Source organism: Triturus cristatus, chromosome 2_2, assembly GCF_964204655.1.
Source record: "Triturus cristatus chromosome 2_2, aTriCri1.1, whole genome shotgun sequence".
Taxonomy (NCBI): Eukaryota; Metazoa; Chordata; class Amphibia; order Caudata; family Salamandridae; genus Triturus; species Triturus cristatus.
This window is the reverse complement of record NC_140582.1, coordinates 428,913,358-428,936,968: the sequence shown is the minus strand read 5'-3', so window position 1 is coordinate 428,936,968 and position 23,611 is coordinate 428,913,358. Positions and strand designations below refer to the sequence as shown.

The following is a 23,611-nucleotide window of genomic DNA, read 5'->3' as shown; positions in this document are numbered from 1 at the left end:
CTTGCAGAAACAGACCCCCCAACAACAACCCCAAAATCCCAACCATCCCCCCCACCCTGCACCCCTGCTGCAGCTTACAAAGCCCCCCCAACTTGCAGTGTGCCTGTCGCCCTACAAAACCCAACATCTACAAAAAGCACCCTAAGGGAGGAAAGAGCTCCCCTCGTCCTCCCGCAACCCTCCGCATTTACTGCACTCTAATCAAGTCCTCAAATAAAGTCAAATCGAGTCAGACCGGCTCCGAGAAATCAGCCTTGCCCATCCCGGCCACTGTCCCCATCCGCGACAGTATCCTCTCCCGTCCGCCGCCGGGGCAAAGCGTCCAGCCATTCATCGGCCATAACAGGAGACTCAAAGAAGAATGTCCGATCTTCGTACACCACACGTAGTCTGGCAGGGAAGAGCATGGCATACTTCAGATCCCTCTCCCGAAGTCGCCTCTTCACCCCCCAGAAAGCCCTGTCTCTGCCTCTGCACCTGCTGGGTGAAGTCCGGATAAAAATTCACCGACGCGTTCTGGAAGGGGACCGGGCCCGTCACCCTCGATGCTTGCAGGATAGCGTCCCGATCTCGAAAATGAAAGAGCCGGGCGACAATCGGCCTCGGTGGGGCTCCCACCTTGGGTCTCCCACCCGGCACTCTATGGGCCCTTTCAACCGCAAAGAACTTCCCAAGACCCTTAGGCTGCAGATGGTTAAGCACCAAGTCCTCGACGAGCAGGTCAACCGAAGCCTCATCCGAGGACTCCGGGACCCCGATAACGCGCACGTTGTTGCGCCTGGCCCGGCTCTCAAAGTCCTCCAGCCTGCGGGCGGCGAGATCACTCTCGGTCCTCAGCTTACGAACCTCGGTCTGCAGTTCCGCGACATCATCGGCGAGGCCCGTGGTCTTGAGGTCCAGGGTTTTAACCCGTTCATTCGTTTTGCCCAAGTCCGCACGGATCAGGTTGACATCCACCAAGATGGCATCCACCTTATGCGCCAGGGCATCAAACTGCCTCCCAATCGAAGTCTGCATCCCTTCAAGCGCGCCCATGACATCCTGCAGCGAGAGCTCCGGGGCCAAGGGCGAGGCCTCCTTCTGGGTATCTGGCGACTGGCTCGACCCACTCGGTGATCCCTTCTGCAGAGCATAGCGGTCCATATTATTGACCTGAGTATAGGCACCCCGCCTGGTAGATTTAGGCTTCAGCCGATCCACCTCTGCTTTGCCCGACATGGTTGGTACCAAGCAGGTCGGTTCAGATAAGACGGCCCTCCCTCAACGAGAGGAATCAGGAGTGATCAGTTCTGCAATGGGCCGCCAGAGTAGCATGTAGAGCGTCCAAAGGATAATGAAGCCACCAAGAGCTCTCCAGGGGCAGGGCAGACAAAGGGAGAGAAAGCGAAAGTGAAAGGACGGGGACCTCCATCCGACAGTTCACACCTCGCCTGGCCGTTGTTGTTCAACTAGAAGTCGGGCGTCCTGCCAACTCTAGCCCCTGGCATTCCTCGGAGATAGGCCGCAATCTTCCGCCATGCATAACTCCGGTTCCCGGTGGGCGATCCGACCGCGGGTAGCATCAATCGCCTCCCTGGCAGGTCATCTACACGATGCCATGCATACAGACAGGATTAGAGACAGGATAGTCGACGGAGGGCGCGAGGGTCTCGGGAGCTCAGAGCTCACGCGGCCATCTTGGTCAAGCGCTAGGCTCCTCCCTCACATTTAGATTAATTGATGGAACTTTAGCACCCCACTCCTCATCACACATCATGAAAAGGGACCAGACTTTTGTGATTATTACTGCCTGGCCTCTGTTGGATGGGAAATGTACTTCGTGAATCTATGGGGGATGTTGTGAAACAAAATATACACTCTGATGATTGGGATGTCCAAGCCGTAGAGGCTCTTTTTTCCGATTTGAAATATTATGCTGCTTTTGATGCTGAAGATTTGTATTTAGACACAGCAAATTATGGAGAGTTGTTTTGCTACCAACACTATGGCAATAATTTTCTGCATAAAGCAAATACATTTAGAAATATCGTCAATTTTACACAATGGGAACATTGTCCAGCGCCCATTGAAGGCAGCTCCAAAACTCTAGTAAACAAATGTACATATTTTGCTGACTTCCACGTATCTAAACCTGAAGCCTTTAATTTTAAATTTTATTTTAAATTGGCTGCAGAGTCAGCTTCCTAAGTTAGACTGACCCACACTAAATTATTGTATTCCAAGTCCTTTATGGATGAATTAGCTATAGGGGGCTATGAGCTGTGGAAAGATACCATGGATCTTAAATCTGTTTGGGGTTCTAAAGCATGGCAGGTACAAGGTACGGATGCTCTGCATCGTGCTTGCCTTATCCCAAACCACATGTTGTTTTTGAATTCTACCATTTTTCAATGCTTTGGATTGGCTACTTCGAAAAAATTGAATTCTCCTACTATTCCTGATCTGGGCATGTATCCAAGATGGGATAATCACACAGATCTGTTCCTTGATGCATTGCAGTCATTTATTATGAATACATCCTTCAACATTTCCAACCTAGACCCTGAAGGGTGGTTAATATGGCAGAAAAACTCAAATTCCTGTCAACATCGTTTTCTGGGTCTGTACCCCGGTTATTCACAGGTTAGGGTGGACCCCCAGTTTGAATCTTCCCATTCTGTTACTACCTATTGTGTAGGAAAGTTATGTAAGACCTGGCTGCAACATTCCACCTTGGCATCTGTCAAACTTCATTTATCAAAATTGAATGACAAGGTAGATTTAAATGATTTTGTTAGAGGCCCTGTGGGTGGAAGGTCCAAAAGATGGGTGTATGCTGTTTACAACGAAGTTTGGAAATTATCTCAAATTGAAGCTGTTTCTAGGTTACGGGTTATTGATCAAGCCAATTTAGAAAAAGTGCTAGCTGTCGTCGATGATAGAATTAACACCCTTTCTTCCAAAATTTACACGTTAGATAATATTGTTTCATCTGTTGTGGATATTGTTCAGGATGATATGCCTGTTTTATACCATGGTCAAAATCAGCTGCGTTCTATAATGCAGTTTGCAGGGACTTTACAAACATTGAAGGCTGGGAAAGTTCCTTGGGACTACATGAACACCTCATCTTTATTCCTGCCGTTTAACCTAACTGATAAACAACAGTTCATGTCCATGAAGGATGCAACATACTCATTATTGCATATTGAAAAGTTGGAACCTTTACCATTCTCTGTGGCCGAATCGAACTCAGCTGTGTGGCTTATCCATGGTTTAATCACCTTACCATTTCCATTGTTTAAGTTCAGTTCATGTATGAAGCATTATGCCTTAGGCAGATACGAACCATTGGGTACCGCTTTCCTGCATGAACTTTGGTCACTACCATTTACATACAGGTGCCTGAGAGAGGGTGAAGAGGTTTATTTGAAAGGAGAGGCATGCACTTCCACACCTGATCACTCAGTAGTCGGTAGAAACATCCAATTGCATGGCGGATGCAACGTGCAGGCACCGAATTTAGCTTGCATTCTGAAGGGAAATCCTGTGCCAGCAATTACACCCACTTTTACGTTATTGGCTAACGGAAGTTTTTTGCTTTTAATTAATGAGGCATGCTGCGGGATGCTAGTGGGGATTCTGTACATTGTAACTGTCTCACAACGCGTAGTCGGTTGTAAAAATGTCCTCTTCCCACCCCACATGGGAGACTAAATGTATCCATCTGGCCTTCCATACCAACCTTGAAAGCGGAGTTCAACAAGATGAGCAGAATAAGGGCTCTATTGTCTCAAAATGAAGTCGCTCTGACTTCCTCCCGTGAAACATTTGTCCTTCACGTAGCAAACACCCGCACCGAGGTGTATGCGCTTTTGAATACTGATCTCCCCCTTCATTTCGGTGCTCTGATTCATACTATATTCAATGCCTCGTCAACAACTGGCTTGGTGCATTTTTTCACAGTTGGGGGCTCCGGCCTCGTGACCTCCTTCCAAACAATATTTGGTGTGATACCGGAATTTTTTCATTCTATTTTTTCCAGCGTCTTCGGCGGGCTTCTGTTGATTCTTGCCTTGACTGCTGGTGTACTGCTGTTGATTTGCTTGCTCCGCAATGGCTGCACGATCTGTATCACACAACAGCATGGCCCGGCTGCTTCAACTGCGCAACCGGATGCTTGAATACTATGGCAAATTACCACTGGCCACTTTGAGCGTAGCCTATGGATTATCCTTACGGTTCTCATACTTTACTTGTGTGCAACCTGGTTTCCATTGCCTAGATTGTCCATTCGAATGGGCTCTGGATTTATGCCTGTCGAACACGGCGTCTCCTGCCCCGGATTATGATCGACTAATGAGTCCCTTAGTGGTTCATGAGTTGGACTGTTCTGGTATCTGGATAATGGCCTGTGGAGCGCACACGGAATCCTAGGGAATTGGGATATATGTGCGGCAGCATTTGACTTCTTCGCGAGAAGTTATCTTGAAGAACATGCCAGTTGTCCTCTGATTGTGCTAGAGGCTCCGGTTATCGAAGAACATGTATGTTCATTTACTTTACTTGACTGGATGGCTGACTCTTTTACTGAACATTCTAATGACTTACTCTTGGAGGCAGTTGCAACTTATTGCGCCTACACGTTGATGGATTAAATTGACAGTTCATCCTAATCCAGATTTTTAATTTTTCTTTTTTACTCCACATTTGGCGGTATTCCGCCCATGGGAGATATTTTAATTTTTACTTTTTTCCACCGAACTTTCACTACCAGTTATATGGATTGGCAATTTATAAACTTGGTTCTGTCTCACTCGAACTTGAACTCTACGTTCCTACATTGCTTCCCTATTCTGTTTGTGGTCTGATCAAGGGAGGGTGTAGTGAGGACGGGATTTTATGTACACACATTGCTATGTTCGCATAAGCATTTTAGAAGCTAAACACCATCTTGCCACTTTGCTGCTTTTGCACACGACACTACAGGTAGCTGTTATTACAAGTAAAACTGCTTGCTTGCTTTTTCTTCACATGAGAACGGTCTGTTGTTCACATCCCTAGACATGCCCCGCGACCTTAGTCTGAACACTGTGTGCAGAAGCCGTCAAGGTCAAATAACAATGTATGCTGTTGAATTCAGGTTGATTGGCCCACGCTCTAGACACAACACGCACACAGCTGCAAATACCTGAAACTCGGGTGCCTTTAATATTGCATTTGCATGCATGATTCAGACACTTGGAGAAAACCTTTCCAGACACAGAGAGCAGAGTTGATCCTGTGATGTGATTCACCTAAGCTGATCTTTGAGGTATGGGGTTCCCCATTCAAGCCTAGAGACCTTCTATTAGTTTTATAAAACTAGTTTACTAATCAAGGGAGGGTGGTTCACAGAGTATGATAGGACTTGTTTTCCACTATCATTTGTAATATGATTTCTCCCTTCATTTTCTATGGTATTGTAACAATGCTGATGGTTTTGTTTTTAATCATTTGCCTGCTTATATTAGCCAAAGTACTGCACCTTAGAGCACGTAGTTAAAAATAAACATTTTAAACTTTACCGTGTCTCTGATTACTCTTATTGTGGACTGATATGAGAATAATAACAAAAAGGTGTTTCTGATTCCCACCATTCCTGAGAATACTCTAAGTCGCTTGTTCTTGGTTGTCTAATCATTGGTAGCTTCGAAATGATACGGAGAACGAATGAGACCCTGATTCTAGTCGGATAAGGGGTTCTGGGTACTGAGGTGAGTTTTTTGGTACACCACAATTCACTGAGGTCCTGGTTTCCTGTGCATAGTTCTGTGCATGAGCAGAATCCCCGCAACACGCTACTTCAATCTCCCACCCTAATATATGACCATTCTCTAAGACAGGGGTACTCACAAACTTTCTCCTGGGGGCCAAATTTACAGTGTGGTTTGTGGCCGAGGGCCGCACCTTTGGGGGCGGGGTCATTTGGGGAGGGGGCGGGGCTAGAGCAACAAAAAAAACTGTGACCATGAGGTGGAACACAGGTCCCTGCAGCAGACTCCTTCGTCCACTGAGCTACCGGACCCGGCATACACATATCTCTCTCTCTCCCTCTATCTCCCTCCCTCCCTCCTCCGTCTCCCTCCGTCCTCCCTCTCCTTCCCTCCCTCTCCCTCCCTCCCTCTCCCTCCCTCTCCATCCGTCTCTCTCCCTCCTCCGTCTCCCTCCCGCTCTCCCTCTGTCTCTCTCCATCTCCCCCTCTCTGTCTCCCTCCCTCCTCTGTCTCCCTCCCTCCAAGTCTCCCTCCCCCTCCCTCTCTCCCTCTCCTTCCCTCTGTCCTCTGTCCTCCGTCTCCCTCCCTCTCCCTCCGTCCTCCATCTCCCTCCCTCTCAGTCTCCCTCTGTCTCCCTCCCTCTGTCTCCCTATCTCTGTCTCCCTCCCTCTCAGTCTCCCTCCCTCTCAGTCTCCCTCCCTCTCAGTCTCCCTCCCTCTCAGTCTCCCTCCCTCTCAGTCTCCCTCCCTCTCAGTCTCCCTCCCTCTCAGTCTCCCTCCCTCTCAGTCTCCCTCCCTCTCAGTCTCCCTCCCTCTCAGTCTCCCTCCCTCTCAGTCTCCCTCCCTCTCAGTCTCCCTCCCTCTCAGTCTCCCTCCCTCTCAGTCTCCCTCCCTCCTCAGTCTCCCTCCCTCTCAGTCTCCCTCCCTCCTCAGTCTCCCTCCCTCCTCAGTCTCCCTCCCTCCTCAGTCTCCCTCCCTCCTCAGTCTCCCTCCCTCCTCAGTCTCCCTCCCTCCTCAGTCTCCCTCCCTCCTCAGTCTCCCTCCCTCCTCAGTCTCCCTCCCTCCTCAGTCTCCCTCCCTCCTCAGTCTCCCTCCCTCCTCAGTCTCCCTCCCTCCTCAGTCTCCCTCCCTCCTCAGTCTCCCTCCCTCCTCAGTCTCCCTCCCTCCTCAGTCTCCCTCCCTCCTCAGTCTCCCTCCCTCCTCAGTCTCCCTCCCTCCTCAGTCTCCCTCCCTCCTCAGTCTCCCTCCCTCCTCAGTCTCCCTCCCTCCTCAGTCTCCCTCCCTCTCCCCGTCTCCCTCCCTCTCCCCGTCTCCCTCCCTCTCCCCGTCTCCCTCCCTCTCCCCGTCTCCCTCCCTCTCCCCGTCTCCCTCCCTCTCCCCGTCTCCCTCCCTCTCCCCGTCTCCCTCCCTCTCCCCGTCTCCCTCCCTCTCCCCGTCTGCCTCCCTCTCCCCGTCTGCCTCCCTCTCCCCGTCTCCCTCCCTCTCCCCGTCTCCCTCCCTCTCCCCGTCTCCCTCCCTCTCCCCGTCTCCCTCCCTCTCCCCGTCTCCCTCCCTCTCCCCGTCTCCCTCCCTCTCCCCGTCTCCCTCCCTCTCCCCGTCTCCCTCCCTCTCCCCGTCTCCCTCCCTCTCCCCGTCTGCCTCCCTCTCCCCGTCTGCCTCCCTCTCCCCGTCTGCCTCCCTCTCCCCGTCTGCCTCCCTCTCCCCGTCTGCCTCCCTCTCCCCGTCTGCCTCCCTCTCCCCGTCTGCCTCCCTCTCCCCGTCTGCCTCCCTCTCCCCGTCTGCCTCCCTCTCCCCGTCTGCCTCCCTCTCCCCGTCTGCCTCCCTCTCCCCGTCTGCCTCCCTCTCCCCGTCTGCCTCCCTCTCCCCGTCTGCCTCCCTCTCCCCGTCTGCCTCCCTCTCCCCGTCTGCCTCCCTCTCCCCGTCTGCCTCCCTCTCCCCGTCTGCCTCCCTCTCCCCGTCTGCCTCCCTCTCCCCGTCTGCCTCCCTCTCCCCGTCTGCCTCCCTCTCCCCGTCTGCCTCCCTCTCCCCGTCTGCCTCCCTCTCCCCGTCTGCCTCCCTCTCCCCGTCTGCCTCCCTCTCCCCGTCTGCCTCCCTCTCCCCGTCTGCCTCCCTCTCCCCGTCTGCCTCCCTCTCCCCGTCTGCCTCCCTCTCCCCGTCTGCCTCCCTCTCCCCGTCTGCCTCCCTCTCCCCGTCTGCCTCCCTCTCCCCGTCTGCCTCCCTCTCCCCGTCTGCCTCCCTCTCCCCGTCTGCCTCCCTCTCCCCGTCTGCCTCCCTCTCCCCGTCTGCCTCCCTCTCCCCGTCTGCCTCCCTCTCCCCGTCTGCCTCCCTCTCCCCGTCTGCCTCCCTCTCCCCGTCTGCCTCCCTCTCCCCGTCTGCCTCCCTCTCCCCGTCTGCCTCCCTCTCCCCGTCTGCCTCCCTCTCCCCGTCTGCCTCCCTCTCCCCGTCTGCCTCCCTCTCCCCGTCTGCCTCCCTCTCCCCGTCTGCCTCCCTCTCCCCGTCTGCCTCCCTCTCCCCGTCTGCCTCCCTCTCCCCGTCTGCCTCCCTCTCCCCGTCTGCCTCCCTCTCCCCGTCTGCCTCCCTCTCCCCGTCTGCCTCCCTCTCCCCGTCTGCCTCCCTCTCCCCGTCTGCCTCCCTCTCCCCGTCTGCCTCCCTCTCCCCGTCTGCCTCCCTCTCCCCGTCTGCCTCCCTCTCCCCGTCTGCCTCCCTCTCCCCGTCTGCCTCCCTCTCCCCGTCTGCCTCCCTCTCCCCGTCTGCCTCCCTCTCCCCGTCTGCCTCCCTCTCCCCGTCTGCCTCCCTCTCCCCGTCTGCCTCCCTCTCCCCGTCTGCCTCCCTCTCCCCGTCTGCCTCCCTCTCCCCGTCTGCCTCCCTCTCCCCGTCTGCCTCCCTCTCCCCGTCTGCCTCCCTCTCCCCGTCTGCCTCCCTCTCCCCGTCTGCCTCCCTCTCCCCGTCTGCCTCCCTCTCCCCGTCTGCCTCCCTCTCCCCGTCTGCCTCCCTCTCCCCGTCTGCCTCCCTCTCCCCGTCTGCCTCCCTCTCCCCGTCTGCCTCCCTCTCCCCGTCTGCCTCCCTCTCCCCGTCTGCCTCCCTCTCCCCGTCTGCCTCCCTCTCCCCGTCTGCCTCCCTCTCCCCGTCTGCCTCCCTCTCCCCGTCTGCCTCCCTCTCCCCGTCTGCCTCCCTCTCCCCGTCTGCCTCCCTCTCCCCGTCTGCCTCCCTCTCCCCGTCTGCCTCCCTCTCCCCGTCTGCCTCCCTCTCCCCGTCTGCCTCCCTCTCCCCGTCTGCCTCCCTCTCCCCGTCTGCCTCCCTCTCCCCGTCTGCCTCCCTCTCCCCGTCTGCCTCCCTCTCCCCGTCTGCCTCCCTCTCCCCGTCTGCCTCCCTCTCCCCGTCTGCCTCCCTCTCCCCGTCTGCCTCCCTCTCCCCGTCTGCCTCCCTCTCCCCGTCTGCCTCCCTCTCCCCGTCTGCCTCCCTCTCCCCGTCTGCCTCCCTCTCCCCGTCTGCCTCCCTCTCCCCGTCTGCCTCCCTCTCCCCGTCTGCCTCCCTCTCCCCGTCTGCCTCCCTCTCCCCGTCTGCCTCCCTCTCCCCGTCTGCCTCCCTCTCCCCGTCTGCCTCCCTCTCCCCGTCTGCCTCCCTCTCCCCGTCTGCCTCCCTCTCCCCGTCTGCCTCCCTCTCCCCGTCTGCCTCCCTCTCCCCGTCTGCCTCCCTCTCCCCGTCTGCCTCCCTCTCCCCGTCTGCCTCCCTTTCCCCGTCTCCCTCCCTCTCTCCGTCTCCCTCCCTCTCTCCGTCTCCCTCCCTCTCTCCGTCTCCCTCTCTCTTTCCGTGTCGCCCCCTCTCTCCGTCTCCCTCTCTCTTTCCGTGTCGCCCTCCCTCTCTCTCTGTCGCCCTCCCTCTCTCCGTCTCCCTATCTCAGTCTGTCTCTCCGTCTGTCTCTCCGTCTGTCTCTTTGCCTCTGTCTGTCCCTCTCTCTGTTAGTCTCTATCTCTCTGTCTGTTTCTGTCTCTCCCTACTGCCCTCTGTCGCCCTCTGTCCCCTTACCCGACCCTCACACCCTGCTGTTCTCTTGTCATTCTTTGTCACCTCTTCCTCCCCCCCCCCCCCCGGTACGATGTCTGCAAGGTCCGCGGGCCGCCATGAAAGGCTTGCCGGGCCGCTGGCGGGCCGTACTATGAGTATCCCTGCGCTAAGAGCACATAAACCTACCTCAAGGGCATGCTATGCGGCTAAATGGAAAGGATATTTGCTACTGTCACGCTCCACAAATTAATCTATTCAATGCCACTATACAAAACATTTTTGTTACCTGCTGCATTTACAGCTGTTTTCACTTTCACATCCATACGATTACACGTTGGTCCTGTAGCTTCCTATCTGCAAAATAGATAGCACCTGTCTTTATTCAAAGTGCCAGTTATTAAATCCTCAATGGAAGGTCTTAAACGAGTGATTCCACCTCTGGTTCTACCTCCACCTTCATAGAATCTTAACATTATTCTCCCAAGACTCATGGGTTCTCCATTTGAACCCCTTCATAGCTACCTCCTTCAATAGCTCTCTTGGAAGGTTGTATTTCTAATTGCCATCACTTCGACTTGTTGATAAGCTCCAGGAATTAGCCTTAGAAGACTACTTCAAAGAAAGGGTGGTTCTACGCACTAACCTCAAAATCCTTTCAAAGGTAGTCTACTATTTTTATCCTTCCCGAATCGATAGCCGCCGCCGAAGCGCACAGACTTGCATTCTGTAGCACCTGACAATGTCTCATTAAGACCTACCTCTTCCCTGCTCCCCGTCCCCGTGCCCTCCTCCTTGAAGGAGGTTCAGCCCAAGACAACATGCACGCAACGAGGTTATCTCATACCTCCCTTACCTCAATGTTGCACAGCACGCTGGGACGTCCGAACCAATTTGTATACCACTGCCTTATTGTGTAACTCTTGCATTAAAACTGTTGTAAAGCGCTCCGATACCCTCAGGTCTGGCCAGCGCTATATAAAACTTCTCAATAAATAATAAATCTCAATCCATCCATTGAGTTGCCAGTATTCTTTCCTCAACCAGACTCAGTTGCTGAAAGGGCTCTATGTACATTTGATATCAGAAGAGCCATCATGTATTACATTTACAGAACTAAATCTTTTAGAAAAACAAAACCACTTTTTGTTGCATACTCACCACCACAGAAAGGAAAGGCTGTATCCAAATGCTGGCATTGGCAGTTAAGTGCATTCAAATATGTTATGTTAAAACCAAAATAATTTTACCTACACCTCCTAGAGCACACTCTACTCGAAAAATAAGGGCTTGTATAGCTTTCCTGGGCAACATCCCATTAGCTAGCATATACCAAACAGGTACATGGTCTACACCACACGCCTTCACAAAGCATTATTCTGTGGATTTTCTAGCATGCTAACAAGCTAATATAGGACAGGCAGTGCTACGTACTCTTTCAAGTAACTGCAACACCCACAGGTTAGCCACTGCTTTGAGAAGAACTTCTTTACAGTCTATGCAATTATTGTCAAAAAGGTGGTCCCTATGGGCGAAGTAGCCTTAGACCTCCACGGCAATAAAATCATAAAGAAACTTTTCTTCAAGTTACTTAGTTCTGCAATAATTGCATTCATTTTGCCAATTACATTCGTATAATGCAGAAACGGACCATAATAATGTGACACATTATTTACATTCATCAAAAGACAAGGTGCTCCTGCAAAGTGACGGCGCAGTGAGAGTGAATAGTGTGATAAAGTGGACTTTTGCTATATACAGAAATATATATGTCTTACTGATTGGGATATGTTGTTGTAAATGGTACTGTGAGTGTTGAAAACTTCAATCAAAATTTAAAACCAGGCCACATATGTTATTGTCGGGGTTTCGACCCCTTAACCTCTTCAGTGCCCATGACGAGATAGTCTCGTCATGGAGCACGGTTGCGCTGTGCCCATGACGAGACTATCTCGTCATGAACCCCACCCACTAGTGCAACGCCCGGCACAGGAGGGGGAAAGGGCGTGGCACTGAAGGGGTTAACACAATTACTTAGAACAGGAGACGCCAAAGGATTGGTGCACAGAAACCCGCAACCGTAAATGCGTCTTTCGCAGTGGTAAGCGCTTTTCGTGCATAAATCATGTGAAAAGAGGCTTCTAAAAGGTGTCGTATATCAGCATCAGTAGAGGACTCTGTATGAACCTAAACTCACCCCAGTAGAAGTACTGCCATTTGTTTGGAAAGTATTAGAAGTGCGCAGCGTGCCGGCTGGATCAGACTACTCCATCACGGCTGGAGTAGACGGATCTGGCCTCTTAAATGATTTATACACGAAAAGCGCTGATATAAATAACCATCTTTAACTGCATGCAGTGATATTTTTTGCTGAACGGTTGAGGGCTGTTGTTTTATAGCCTTCAATTTGGATGTAAGCGGTAGTAAACCATCCACTTCAGCCCTACCAGTAGGAAGCCCATTGCTACTTCCATACAGTTTGCTGAGGTTGCCCATGCACTTATCGCATAATTAAGTAACATGCAGAAACGTTTCTTTACGATACATTTGCTGTGGAAGTCTAAGGTTACACTTCCCCCATGGGGACTACATTTTTGATAATTATCTGGCCTAGGTCACTGGGTTGCCCTATTTTCTCTATTACAGTCTTTGCAAAGCATGTGTAGCTACAGCTACACATGCCTTGAACGGGTTATGTTACTTCCCCTGAAAGCATTTGTTTGAGGCATGTAGTGCTGTAGATTCACATGTGCCCACCCTCCTCCCTGGAAACCTGTGGCAGTTGTAGTTTAATTTTTTTATTTTACTTTGTTTTTATTATTATTTTTATAAATTTGCAATTTCCAGTGCATTTTCTTTTTGATCAGTGTGATTAATACAGTTCAGATCACGGTTGTACATAGACAGAACCCTTATTGATATTCAACATTCTAGTCAGTTACATTCGTTATCTTCTGTTTGGTACATTTATTGATCCAGTAACATAGCGTATTGCGCAAAAATAACGTACAAATTGCTTATACAAAAACATAACAGAGAATATTGTACCCTACACCTGAAACACTTACAGTACGATTATACATTTCCACGTATGCCGCAACCGTGACGCCCCCCTCGGACAGCGCACCCTATCGCTCCGTATGCATGGGAGATGTGGCAGAGAAAACATACATGAGCCTGTGCAGAGCTTGGAACAGGATGCTGAACACCACCCCCTTCCCCCACACAATGAGCCATCTGCACTTTCATAACCGTCGACATTCGTTGGTGTATCTAGTGCCGACTGTAGGCGATCGCGCCAGGTCACGCGAAAGTCTGAGAAAATCGTGTCCCATGCCGCTGCCATCGGTTGTTTACGCAGTCCCCTGGCATCTTTCCGCCTGTGCCCAGCATAGCATGGACTGGTACCAAGCTACGACCACTGGGGGAGTAGGAGACTTCCAGCGGCGCTTGAGCAGCCGTTTGGCGACTGAGTCCCAGATCTATGTATCTGGAAGTCACCTTGTGCCTCCTGGATCTGGGGTATAGCCCCAAGATGCACTGCTCCCACGTCCAGTCCAACCCCTGTTTCGTGCATTGAGTTAAGCAGCTGGTGACCGCGCCCCAATATGTTTGAATGGAAGCACAAGTCCATAACATATGGATTAGGTCTTCCTCCGCTACATCATATCTCGCACATTTGGCATCAGTGCGGCCAAAATACCTATTTATACGCTCCGGCGTCGGATAAGCCCTGTGGACGATATAATATTGAATGAGCTGGAATCTAACATTCCGTGGAATGCGCACCGGATTTTCGAGAATACTTGCCCAGTCCCGGTCTGTGGTAGGCCGCTGCAGGTCCATGTCCCCGCGGCCACGGAGGGAGAGCAGCTGCGGCGTTGTGTGTCCGGAGAGATTCCGCAAACCACTTTAAGTGCCGGCCTGTGTCCAGTTCGTGTAGGTATTGTATAGTTAGATGAGTAGCTGGTTCCGGCGTAATATCTCCCCACAGCGCACTTAGCGAATTAACTATTTCAGTATGTAGCAGGAATTGACCCTGCGGTAATTCCGAGTTCTCGGATAGTGCTACGAACGGGAGGAGCAGCCTATCAGCGTATAGATCCATCAGTGTCTGCACCCCGGCGTCTTCCCAGTGCGCAAGTTCAGTGCTGGTTGTTGCCCGGTGTCTTCTCGGAGTACCCATTATCGGGAGCGATAATGCCAATGGTGTGACACATCGCGTAATGTAAAGACTGCGTCGATAACATCGGTATACCACCCCCACCAGAAGCTGTGTAGGGGCACTGCCTGCCTGGCCCGGGTGAAACAGCGTTTCAATCTGGGTGTGAGTGAGTTTGTGGCTCTTGTAGTTTCATTTACCTTTTTGCTATGCATGGACATCTTTTACTACACTAAGTTTACATTCCATTTTCACCTGCCTGCAGGAATGCAATCTAAAAATGGAATTGATGCCCATGTGCATTATCACCAAGAGGACGAGTCACTCGAACTCAATAAAATTCCTTGAAGAAACAACTTGCACACATTCCGATCCAACACTAGATGGCAGTAGTATGTAAGGCATGTGAATCTACAGCACTACATGCCACAAACAGATACTTACAGGGTAAGTAACCTAATCCTTATCCTTTACTGACTAATCGCATTTGACACAACATTTGTGCATTCAAGTGCCAACATGCTGAAGAAATTGTTGAAATTGAGTATGCAACTGCTCCAAACACTCCATGTTTTCAGAGAGTGTAGGTAAGGGAATGGCATTAATTCACATGGAAACATTTTTATGTGGAGAAAATGGTTAAAAACCAAGATATGCAAATGTGATTTACAAATCTACATAGAGTCTGGCAAATGCGCTTAATTGTAGAGCTCAAAGTAAGTCTAATTACATAAGTTTAAGATATACTGTCTTGGTGTGATCTCTGTTAGATGAACACTCACTAATACTTGAATCTCGCATATAGCAGAAATCTGCTGACCAGTCCGAACAAGCACTGTACCAAAAATTGCCCGTAGGCTGAAATAATTTGAACGTAATTAAGCTGCGATGCATCTAAAGTTTAAAATAAATTCCTCTTTAATGCTGATCAGCGGACTTCCATTTTATATTATGGTCTCTTTGAGTTGTTGCAGTACATCTGTTAATTAGACATTCCAGTATTCAAAGCTGTCCCAATCCCAGTGCATTTCAGGTCATAACCACCCTTCATCAGGGATAACTAAAAAAACGAAAATCATGAAGGGGCGGGGAGGTGGCGTGGCTTTAATAGTCAACAAAATGGTCTCTTGCACCATTATTCCATCGGAGGTGATCAAGGATTGTGAATCCCTTGCCTTTGCCCTTGTCCTTTCACCTCACCAATCGATTAAGGGTCTCCTAGTTTATCGGCCGCCGGGGCCCTTGGGCTCCTTTTTCGAAGAGTTCCAGTCGGTGACCTCTTCTTTGCTCTTTACATCAGAACATTGCATTGTCGCCGGGGACTTCAACGTCCATATGGACGTTGAAACGGATCCCGATGCTATGAAAATGTTGGAGGTCACAGCCCCTATGGGCCTTGTTCCTTACCATGTTGGGCCGACCCATGAGAAGGGACATACCCTGGATTTGACATTCTCTACGATCCCTATAGAGATGTTGGCCCCCACCCAGGTGCTTTGGTCTGACCACAGGCTGGTGAGATTTTATCTCTCAGAGCCTGGGAAGCCTGCCGGTGTCCCCCGGCAGTCTTTAGTGGGTTTTAGGCCACTCCACCGGATTACTCCTGAACTGTTGGCACAGTCCTGTGCCGATCACCCTTGTGCCTTATCCGGGAACTTAGAGGAGGATGTGGAGCGTTTGCAGGTCTGGCTCTCAGAGAGGCTCAATGAGCTTGCTCCTCTGAGACCCCCCCGCAAACCCGGAAAAGGTGCTTCTGCCCCTTGGTTCACGGAAGCATTGGCGGCCTCGCGTCGGCAATGCAAGGTTGCGGAAAGAGCCTGGCGCGTGAAATACGACGCGACGGCGAAACTCACTTACAGGTCTCTGGCGAGAGCGTACCATCGGAACATCCTCGCGGAGAAGAAGGCTTACTTTGCTAGAAGAATTGAAGCCGCTTCCAACTCCTGTAAGGAGCTTTTCGCCATTGTGCGAGAGTTTACAGCCTCTCGCACAGCGCCTGCCCAGACCCCCCCTCCTGCGCCTTGGGTCAGGGCGATTGCAGACTTTTTCACCTCTAAGATCCAGCGGATTCAGGATTCCTTTAGTGTACTGGATCCTGAGGTACCAGGTTGGGTGGAGAACGCCGCTGCTACCCGACTGAGTGCCGGTGTGGCTTTGGCGGCTTTCCCCCCTCTTTCGCTGTCAGCTTCTCTTGACCTGATGGGAGGACTAAAGTCAGGTTCCCCTCGGGATGCCTGCCCCGCAAAATTTCTGGCTAAAATGGCAGCTGTCATTAATCCTCTTGTGAACCCCCTGTTGAACTGTTCTCTTGCACAGGGTGTGGTTCCCCAGTCCTGGAAGCAGGCTATGATTATTCCCCTGCTTAAAAAGCCTGGTCTGGATGGAGAGGTTTTAGCGAATTATAGACCTATTTCGCTCCTGCCGGCTCTGGCGAAGGTCATTGAAAAGCACGTGCATAGGGCGGTTGCCGATTACCTGGAGGTCCACGATCTATTGCACCCTACCCAGTCGGGTTTTCGCGCCAATCTTAGCACCGAAACAGCCCTCTTGGAAGTCTCGGAGGCGGTAAAGGAGGTGTTGGATTCGGGTGGGAGAGCGATGCTGGTGTTGTTAGACTTGTCGGCGGCCTTTGACACCGTCCCCCACGAGGGTCTGCTTGCTAGACTCTCAGAGATTGGTCTTTGTGGGACGGTGCTCCAGTGGTTTCGATCTTTTCTGGCAGGTCGTCGACAATCGGTCTGGGCTTCTGATTGCGCCGCCGATATGTCGCCATTGGGTGTCGGAGTTCCTCAGGGCTCTGTCCTGAGCCCGACTCTTTTTAATATCTTTATGACCCCTCTGGCGGCCCTGGCGGAGTCTTTCGGGGCCCAGATCGTCTCTTATGCTGATGACACCCAGCTCCTCTTCACCTGTGAGAGGGGTGCGGACTTCGATGGAGGCAGGATCCAGGGTTGCCTTGAGGCTGTGTTTCAGTGGTTCCATCAAAACAGCCTCAAGTGCAACTCGGATAAATCTGAGGTCCTTTTCTTTGGGTGCAGCTCGGACCCGGACTGGAAAGTGTGGTGGCCTGAGAACATGTTTCCACCAGCTAGTTCCTCCCAGGTAGCAAAAAACCTTGGGATTAAGATCGACAATGGCCTCACACTAAGTTCGCAGGTAATCGGCCTCACAGGGACCTGCTTTGGCGTACTCCGGATGCTTCGCAAGTTCCTCCCTCTGCTATCGGAGGAACATAGGAAGATCACGATGCAGGCGATGATAGGCTCGAGAATAGATTATGCCAACGTTCTCTATCTCGGCCTGCCTGAATACCTGCTTCAACGACTACAGGTCGTTCAGAATTCAGCAGCACGTGCTATTTTTGGACTACCTCGTTGTGCCAGAGCTTCGGGCCTTTTGGAATCTCTCCATTGGCTTCCTGTCCGGAAGCGGATAGTTTTTAAATCTCTCACCCTGGCACACAAAGCCTTGTACAGATCTGGAGCAAAATATCTCCAGGACAGGTTGTCTTTTTACCGTCCGGCCAGATCGTTAAGGTCGGAAGCCTTGTTTTTTGCTGTAGTGCCCCGCGCGAAGAGAGCTCGCATTGGCGGCCGCTCCTTCAAATGTTTAGTGCCTCAGCTGTGGAACAAATTGCCTGTGGCCCTGCGTAGCACTCCAAACTTGCTGGCTTTCAGGAAGGGGCTTAAAACCTGGCTCTTTACTTCTTAGTTTCAGGTTCTACTAGGTTTCTTCTTCTTTATTTTCTTTCTGTTTATTTCCGTCGTTGTGTTCCAAGATGAGTGTGCTTTCTAAAGCGTCGGGACACTCTTTGGAGTAGCTGTACGCTATACAAAAACCTGCATAACATAACATAACATAACATAACATGAGCATAAAACCTTGCTGTGGCAACAAGTGGTGGCAAGTTGTTTCACAGTGTCATTTTTCACAGATTTCGTAGTTTACAGTTTTTCAGCTCTCAAGTTTTGTATAATGATGACATGAATTAAAGCTTGCAACTCACACATGAATAGTTGCAGTTTCTAGGATTTTTTTTCTCTTGGTAAAGTATATCAGTTTTCACTCAAGTGCAATGTTTTATTCTCATGATTTTCTTTGTTCTAGCTTACCCGGATGAATGGTTTTTATGACCTGAAATGCAATCTTTCCTTTCTTGCATCTGATCTGAGAGTTGGTATTGGAAAGAAAAATTTCAACATTTATTTTAATAGAAAGTGATTAAGCAAATATGTACCTTTTAAAGTATGTAGTGGTTACACAATTTTTGTTATGTGATTTGGAATTAAATATCTTTATTTTATCAGGACTGTGGTCACCTTACTAGACTGTCACTAAATAAACTACAATTCTTACTTTGGCCGTAAAATAATCAGAGCAGGTTGTTTGTCCTATATACTAAGCATAGTGCTCTTACCCCTTCCATAATGTAGTATAAAATATTATCATAAATAATTAATATAGGGGTGGTTTTAATATAGTTTTACTTTATAGTATTGGCTCCAAAACAATTTGTAACTAAGTGATTCTCTACCAAGAGACCTAGTATGATTGTAATGAACTCATTTGGACAAATATGTTCAGTTTAAGAAAGACACATCGACCAACTGTCAATCTATATAACTATTCGATATGAAAACACGCACAGAAGTTCTTCCTCCAAGTGTAAAATAACACATTTAAACTTCTCTAAAAGCATTCAAATACAGAGACCATGTGATGTCTCACTGTAGGCTTAAAATATATAGGTAGCCGCTGAATGCCCTTATTTTCACAGGATTTAAATTACATCGGCAAGCAGATGATATACAAGCATTTTTCTGTGTATCTGAAATTAATCTGGGAGGGACATTATAGTCTGATGGGTGCTAACTGGTTGGCCTTTTATAGTAACAAAACGGATCCTAAGATATGCTGTCAAAGTATTGTGGATCATTTATCATGAATACACGCATTGCATAACTGCAAGGGTGGCTTTGTCCCTATGTTTCCCAGATTAACGGCTTTGGGGTCATCTGTAGATTTTATGCTCGTTAGCTTTTAAAGGGTCCAATATTTATTTTTCGATGTTAACTTCTACCTAAAGTTGCTAAAAAGATGAACGAAAGATCGAGTAACTCTAGATAAGGACAATTGTAATTGCATTTATATAGCGCTTACTACCCCTGACATGATCACTCTGAGCTAGATTATATTAATGCCTGGTAATGGTTCTGCCAAATAATTTACTGAATTTACTAACTTCTATCTAGCAAATCCAATATGTAGCAGTCTTCTTGGGACCCAGTTGGCCCCACTCCCAGAAAAGAAATCTTTTCCAATAGTTTATTACTTATCGGAAGACTGCTATGTCCAATTAAAAAAAAAAAAATTAAAAAAAAAGATTATTAATCTTTAAAAAGAAAGTCTCTAGTACAAAACGCTTTTTATAGAGACAATGAAAGGAAATCATAGACAATATAGCCCACAGACTTTTAAAGTCTGGAAAACTGGCATTGTTTCTTATTAGGGTGCTCAGACCACTGGTGTCCCATCATTTCATATCAGTTTAGTGGCAGTTACATGTGGTTCTATTTCCTGGCTCTTGAAAACAGGATATTGGAGCTCTTTTTCCCTTTTTTAAGACAAAATGTATACTCTCTGCATCAAATATCCATCCAAATACACATAATCATTTCCATCTCGCTAAACCATTTCTGGGTGTCACCCCCCTTTAGTCCCTGGTTCTCCAGGATAATGCTCAGTCTCTATTTCGGTGTGTAGATAAAAGTTTCAGCAGTTGGTCTATGCCATTATCGCTGCATCACTTCTTCTGTTAGTTTGTCTTCGTCTGCCTGCCTTTTCTTTTCCTCCTGCCTCTTCTTCGTGGGAGCTTACATGATGGTCTGGGTCGGCATTCTTCTTCATTGTCTGTATCCTCATTCAGCCCTTAGACCCAGGTTAGCTTCTCCTAGTGAGTTGGACATTTGCAGCTGGTATCTTCACTGAAATGAAAGGTGGGAGGGGTTCCCAGCTTATATGGTATTCCTTTAGAGTTTAAGAAGTCTGAAGTGGGTTGAAAGGATTGTCTCTTTTGGAGGGTGATTGACAGAAAAGCCCTGGTAGAGCAGGATTTTGGCACCATCGAAGTTGATGTCCCCATATTTCGTGATCACTTCCATTGTGTTTTTCTTAAGTCCAAAAAAACTGTACTATCATTTTTATATATGCTGGACAATGAGCTTTGTTTTTATATGCCATTACTCTGTCCAGGATTATGTCTTCGGTTGGCAGTATAGATTTAAACAGTCGTTGGACAACGTTTTCTATATCAGCACCCTTTACTTTTCTTGGCACTCCCCTTATTCTTAAATTGTTTCATCTGCATCGGTTTGCTGAATCCTCAAGGCGGGCCTGGTATACCATATTTTGTTCTTTTAGTGTAGCCAGTTCCTGGTGCGAAAATGTTTGCTCCTTCCCATTGCTATCTGCTGTGTTCTCCAGTGACACCTCAGTCGCCCATCTCTTCCAAGTCTAGTTGAACTAGTTTGTCTTCTCTGAGGTTTTGAAAGGGATCTTCTATGAATGATCTAATGATGGGATGTCTCCCTTTGTGTTTCCAGTGAGGAGGACATCTTGCCCTATACCTGTGTGTCCTGTTCAGCCCCTGAAGCTTCACTATGATTTCCCTTATCATTTATTATATTGTTTCTAGATGACATGGCCAGTTGATATCTTCCACCACTATGTTAGGTGTGATTTGTGCCACCCACTGCTGTTGTGAGTTGGGGCTAAAGTTTGCCTATATGATTGCAGGTTTTTCAGGTAGTGAATGCAGGGACTACTACTTATCAAGATGAGAGGGCAAGTTAAAGAGCTGTCTGCTCAAAAGAATAAACTGTGGTTACAGGACTACAAAGGACAAGAGGTGGCTGTAAAAAGAGAGATTGGAGACGACCAAACGTAACCCTATAACAAGGTTTGATCAAAGTAAGGGATGTACTAGTATGTGACTAGAGGTCTCTTAGTAGCTTAGGGATAGTCTTTTGGATTGATACCAGCAGCTTTCTCATAATTAGAATCATACGGCAAAGCCATAGTTTGGGCCTGCTGTTATAGAGGCTGTTGTACAGTGTGCAATGTAGACCGAAACTGACAACAACACTGAGACAGGTAAGCGTCCAAAGGACTTTGGTACAACAGCAAAAGTTTTTCCTTTACGTAATAGAACGTAGAACCGTCCTGAGGCCACACTGTAAACTGATACTGGAGTGCAACAGCCAGCGGACTGAGTTTGGAATGGAACATAAAACCAGAGTGGGAAGAATAACCAGAATGCAAGATGGACCAAAATAAAGAGCAGGAAACCAGGCAATAAACAAAACTGAGACTGAAGGTATATACTCCACCAGAGCTCAGAGAACAATAGAGATGTCAAGGAGTCTGGGAGAAATTCAGGATAAGAACTCGTGAACAGGGCATTAGAAGTCCAGATCAGGAATTCTGAGATCGGGAGAAGCTGTACGAACAGGCACTGGTATGTTCAATTCCCTGGTAGTAAAGGGAAGCTGGAACTAAAATTCCGAACAAAGACCTTGAGGAATGTACCCAACAGGCACTGGAACAACTGTTATTCTGCTATTACATGGAGCTAACGCAAGAATTCAAAACCAGATTACAGAAGCAAGGAAACAAAAGGGACTGCTTCCAACTCGGTGAATAAGTGGCCAGAAGCCTAACAGAGAAAACGCAGAAATTCAGGATATCTGGGTAGAAAAGAAAGGCAGAAAGTCACCTTGTTTCATTGCTCTTGTTTGGTGGGGGAAAAGGAGAGCAATAATTTGTAATTTTCCATATAAGTTAATTTGTGTATTTAATAGCCTGTGTATACAAATCTCACCTTCTCAGCATTGAAATACATTTAATTTATATTTACAATAAAACAAAACCTCTTACTTTAAACTGCCACTTGTCCTATTCACAAAATAGAAATGTAGCCTTCCTTCTTAAGAGCTGCTAGTTGAGCAAGAAGGCGCAATGCCCTTTTAGTTTAGCTTTCTTTTAATGCCAGACTTTGAGGAACTTTCTAGTGGTATATATTTCCATTTGTAAATAGTTGCTTCTGCTGTTTGTGTCACTATAAACAGGATCCTATTTTCTGAATTAGCATTTTGAGTGGTGCCAGTCTTTTGGAATAAATAAATTTAAAAAACCAATAATACGTATGTGGAGGGCTTTTGGTGGGTCATTTCTCTTTATTCATTGGGCTATTCAACTGTCATTCACATTTTGCTTCTGCACACCATAGCATACAGCATGGGTTATTGGTAAACCCATTTAAGCCATTGATTCTCTGCTCTCTTGCACTGTGAGTGATAGCAGGTGCATATCCACCTCAAATAGAAAAAAACTTCAAGGTCTGGGCCTGTGGGTCACTACTTTACTTCACCAGTGCTTTTTTTTCTTTCCATTCTTTATCTTTTTTGGGTTTTTTTGGCCGTCCTTCTGTGTTTAAACGGGGTCTTCAGATAGCTCTAATTTGCAGTTTTTTGCACCACTAAAAATCCTATATTCCTGTGATGTTTATGAAAATGTAAAAGATTTGCTCTACTTGTTTTAAGTTCACTTACCTAGTACAAAGCATATATACTGTCCTATTACAATTATATGTAATGGCTAATTTAAATTTAAAATGTAATTGAAAATTTTTATTACAAGCATTATGCTGCCAAATTTAGGTGGCATATTGTCTTAGATTTTTTTCTTTTTGTGGTAAATGCTTGCAATAAAAAGATAACCATTGCACAAATTTACTGAGGAAAGTCCTATTGGCTTTACATTTAATTTTTTGTAGCTGCACATGCTCAGTCTTTTCTTATAGCTGTTTTACAGAAAGACTAAGAGGCAGTTTAAGTTGTGATATTCAGACCAATAATAACTATCTGGAGTTTGTCTGGCTTTGTTTTTTATTTCGTTGTTTAGGAGGAAGTACAGGTCACCGAGTACCCTGCAGTGATCGTGGAACCAGTTCCTAGTGCAAGGCTAGAACAGGGTTATGCAGCTCAAATCTTGGTGTACGATGATGAAATGTTCATGATGCAAGATGTAGCAGAGGAGCAAGAAATTGAGACGGAAGTAGTGGAAACCGGTAATGATCTCCTTCATGACCAGTATATTGATACATCTAAGTATATGATAAGATTATAAATTCTATGTTAAAATATTCTACAAATTGAAAGCTGTGAGGTGGTTTGTATGTAGCCTGTTACTCATATGTTGATATATGCATTGACAATTACTGGGCATTTAGTTTAAAACCCTGTAGTGCTCTCAAAAGACAAATACCTGTCCGATTAAGAAGTGCAAGTTTAATTTTCCATATCTGGACCCCTTTGCAATGCTGACACCATGAAATGGAAGTTTGGCTTCTGGTCATTGTTTCAATTCATCCAATAATCAAACCATATTTTTTTTCACTGTATTTATTTTTGGTTTAAGTTTCTTTAGTAGGCGAACCAAACTGCATCTATGAAACATTAATAAATGTTGAAAGGCAGAATGTTTTCTCTAGCAAGCATGCATCTGTAACAGATCTGCCTGGCAAAGGGCTGTTGAGAGATTGCAGCCTTTTTAAAGAGTTTTTATTCCCGAACCACTGACAATTTCTAAATTTGATTCCTCAAGAAGCAGTTGTTTAAGATGTCCACCGTAATCAACTTTCTCCAAGTCCTCTAT

The 23,611-nt window shown here is 48.2% G+C and overlaps 1 protein-coding gene across 8 annotated transcripts in view; it reads left to right on the top strand.

The window, feature by feature from the left end:
- ELF2 (E74 like ETS transcription factor 2) overlaps window positions 1-23,611 on the top strand; it is a 593,917-nt gene that overhangs the window by 335,893 nt on the left and 234,413 nt on the right. For all 8 annotated transcript variants that reach the window (XM_085641518.1, XM_085641513.1, XM_085641515.1 and 5 more), the window contains one exon: window positions 22,859-23,024. In XM_085641518.1, coding sequence (XP_085497644.1) covers window positions 22,859-23,024 — 166 coding nt within the window. The remainder of the gene's footprint in view (window positions 1-22,858; window positions 23,025-23,611) is intronic.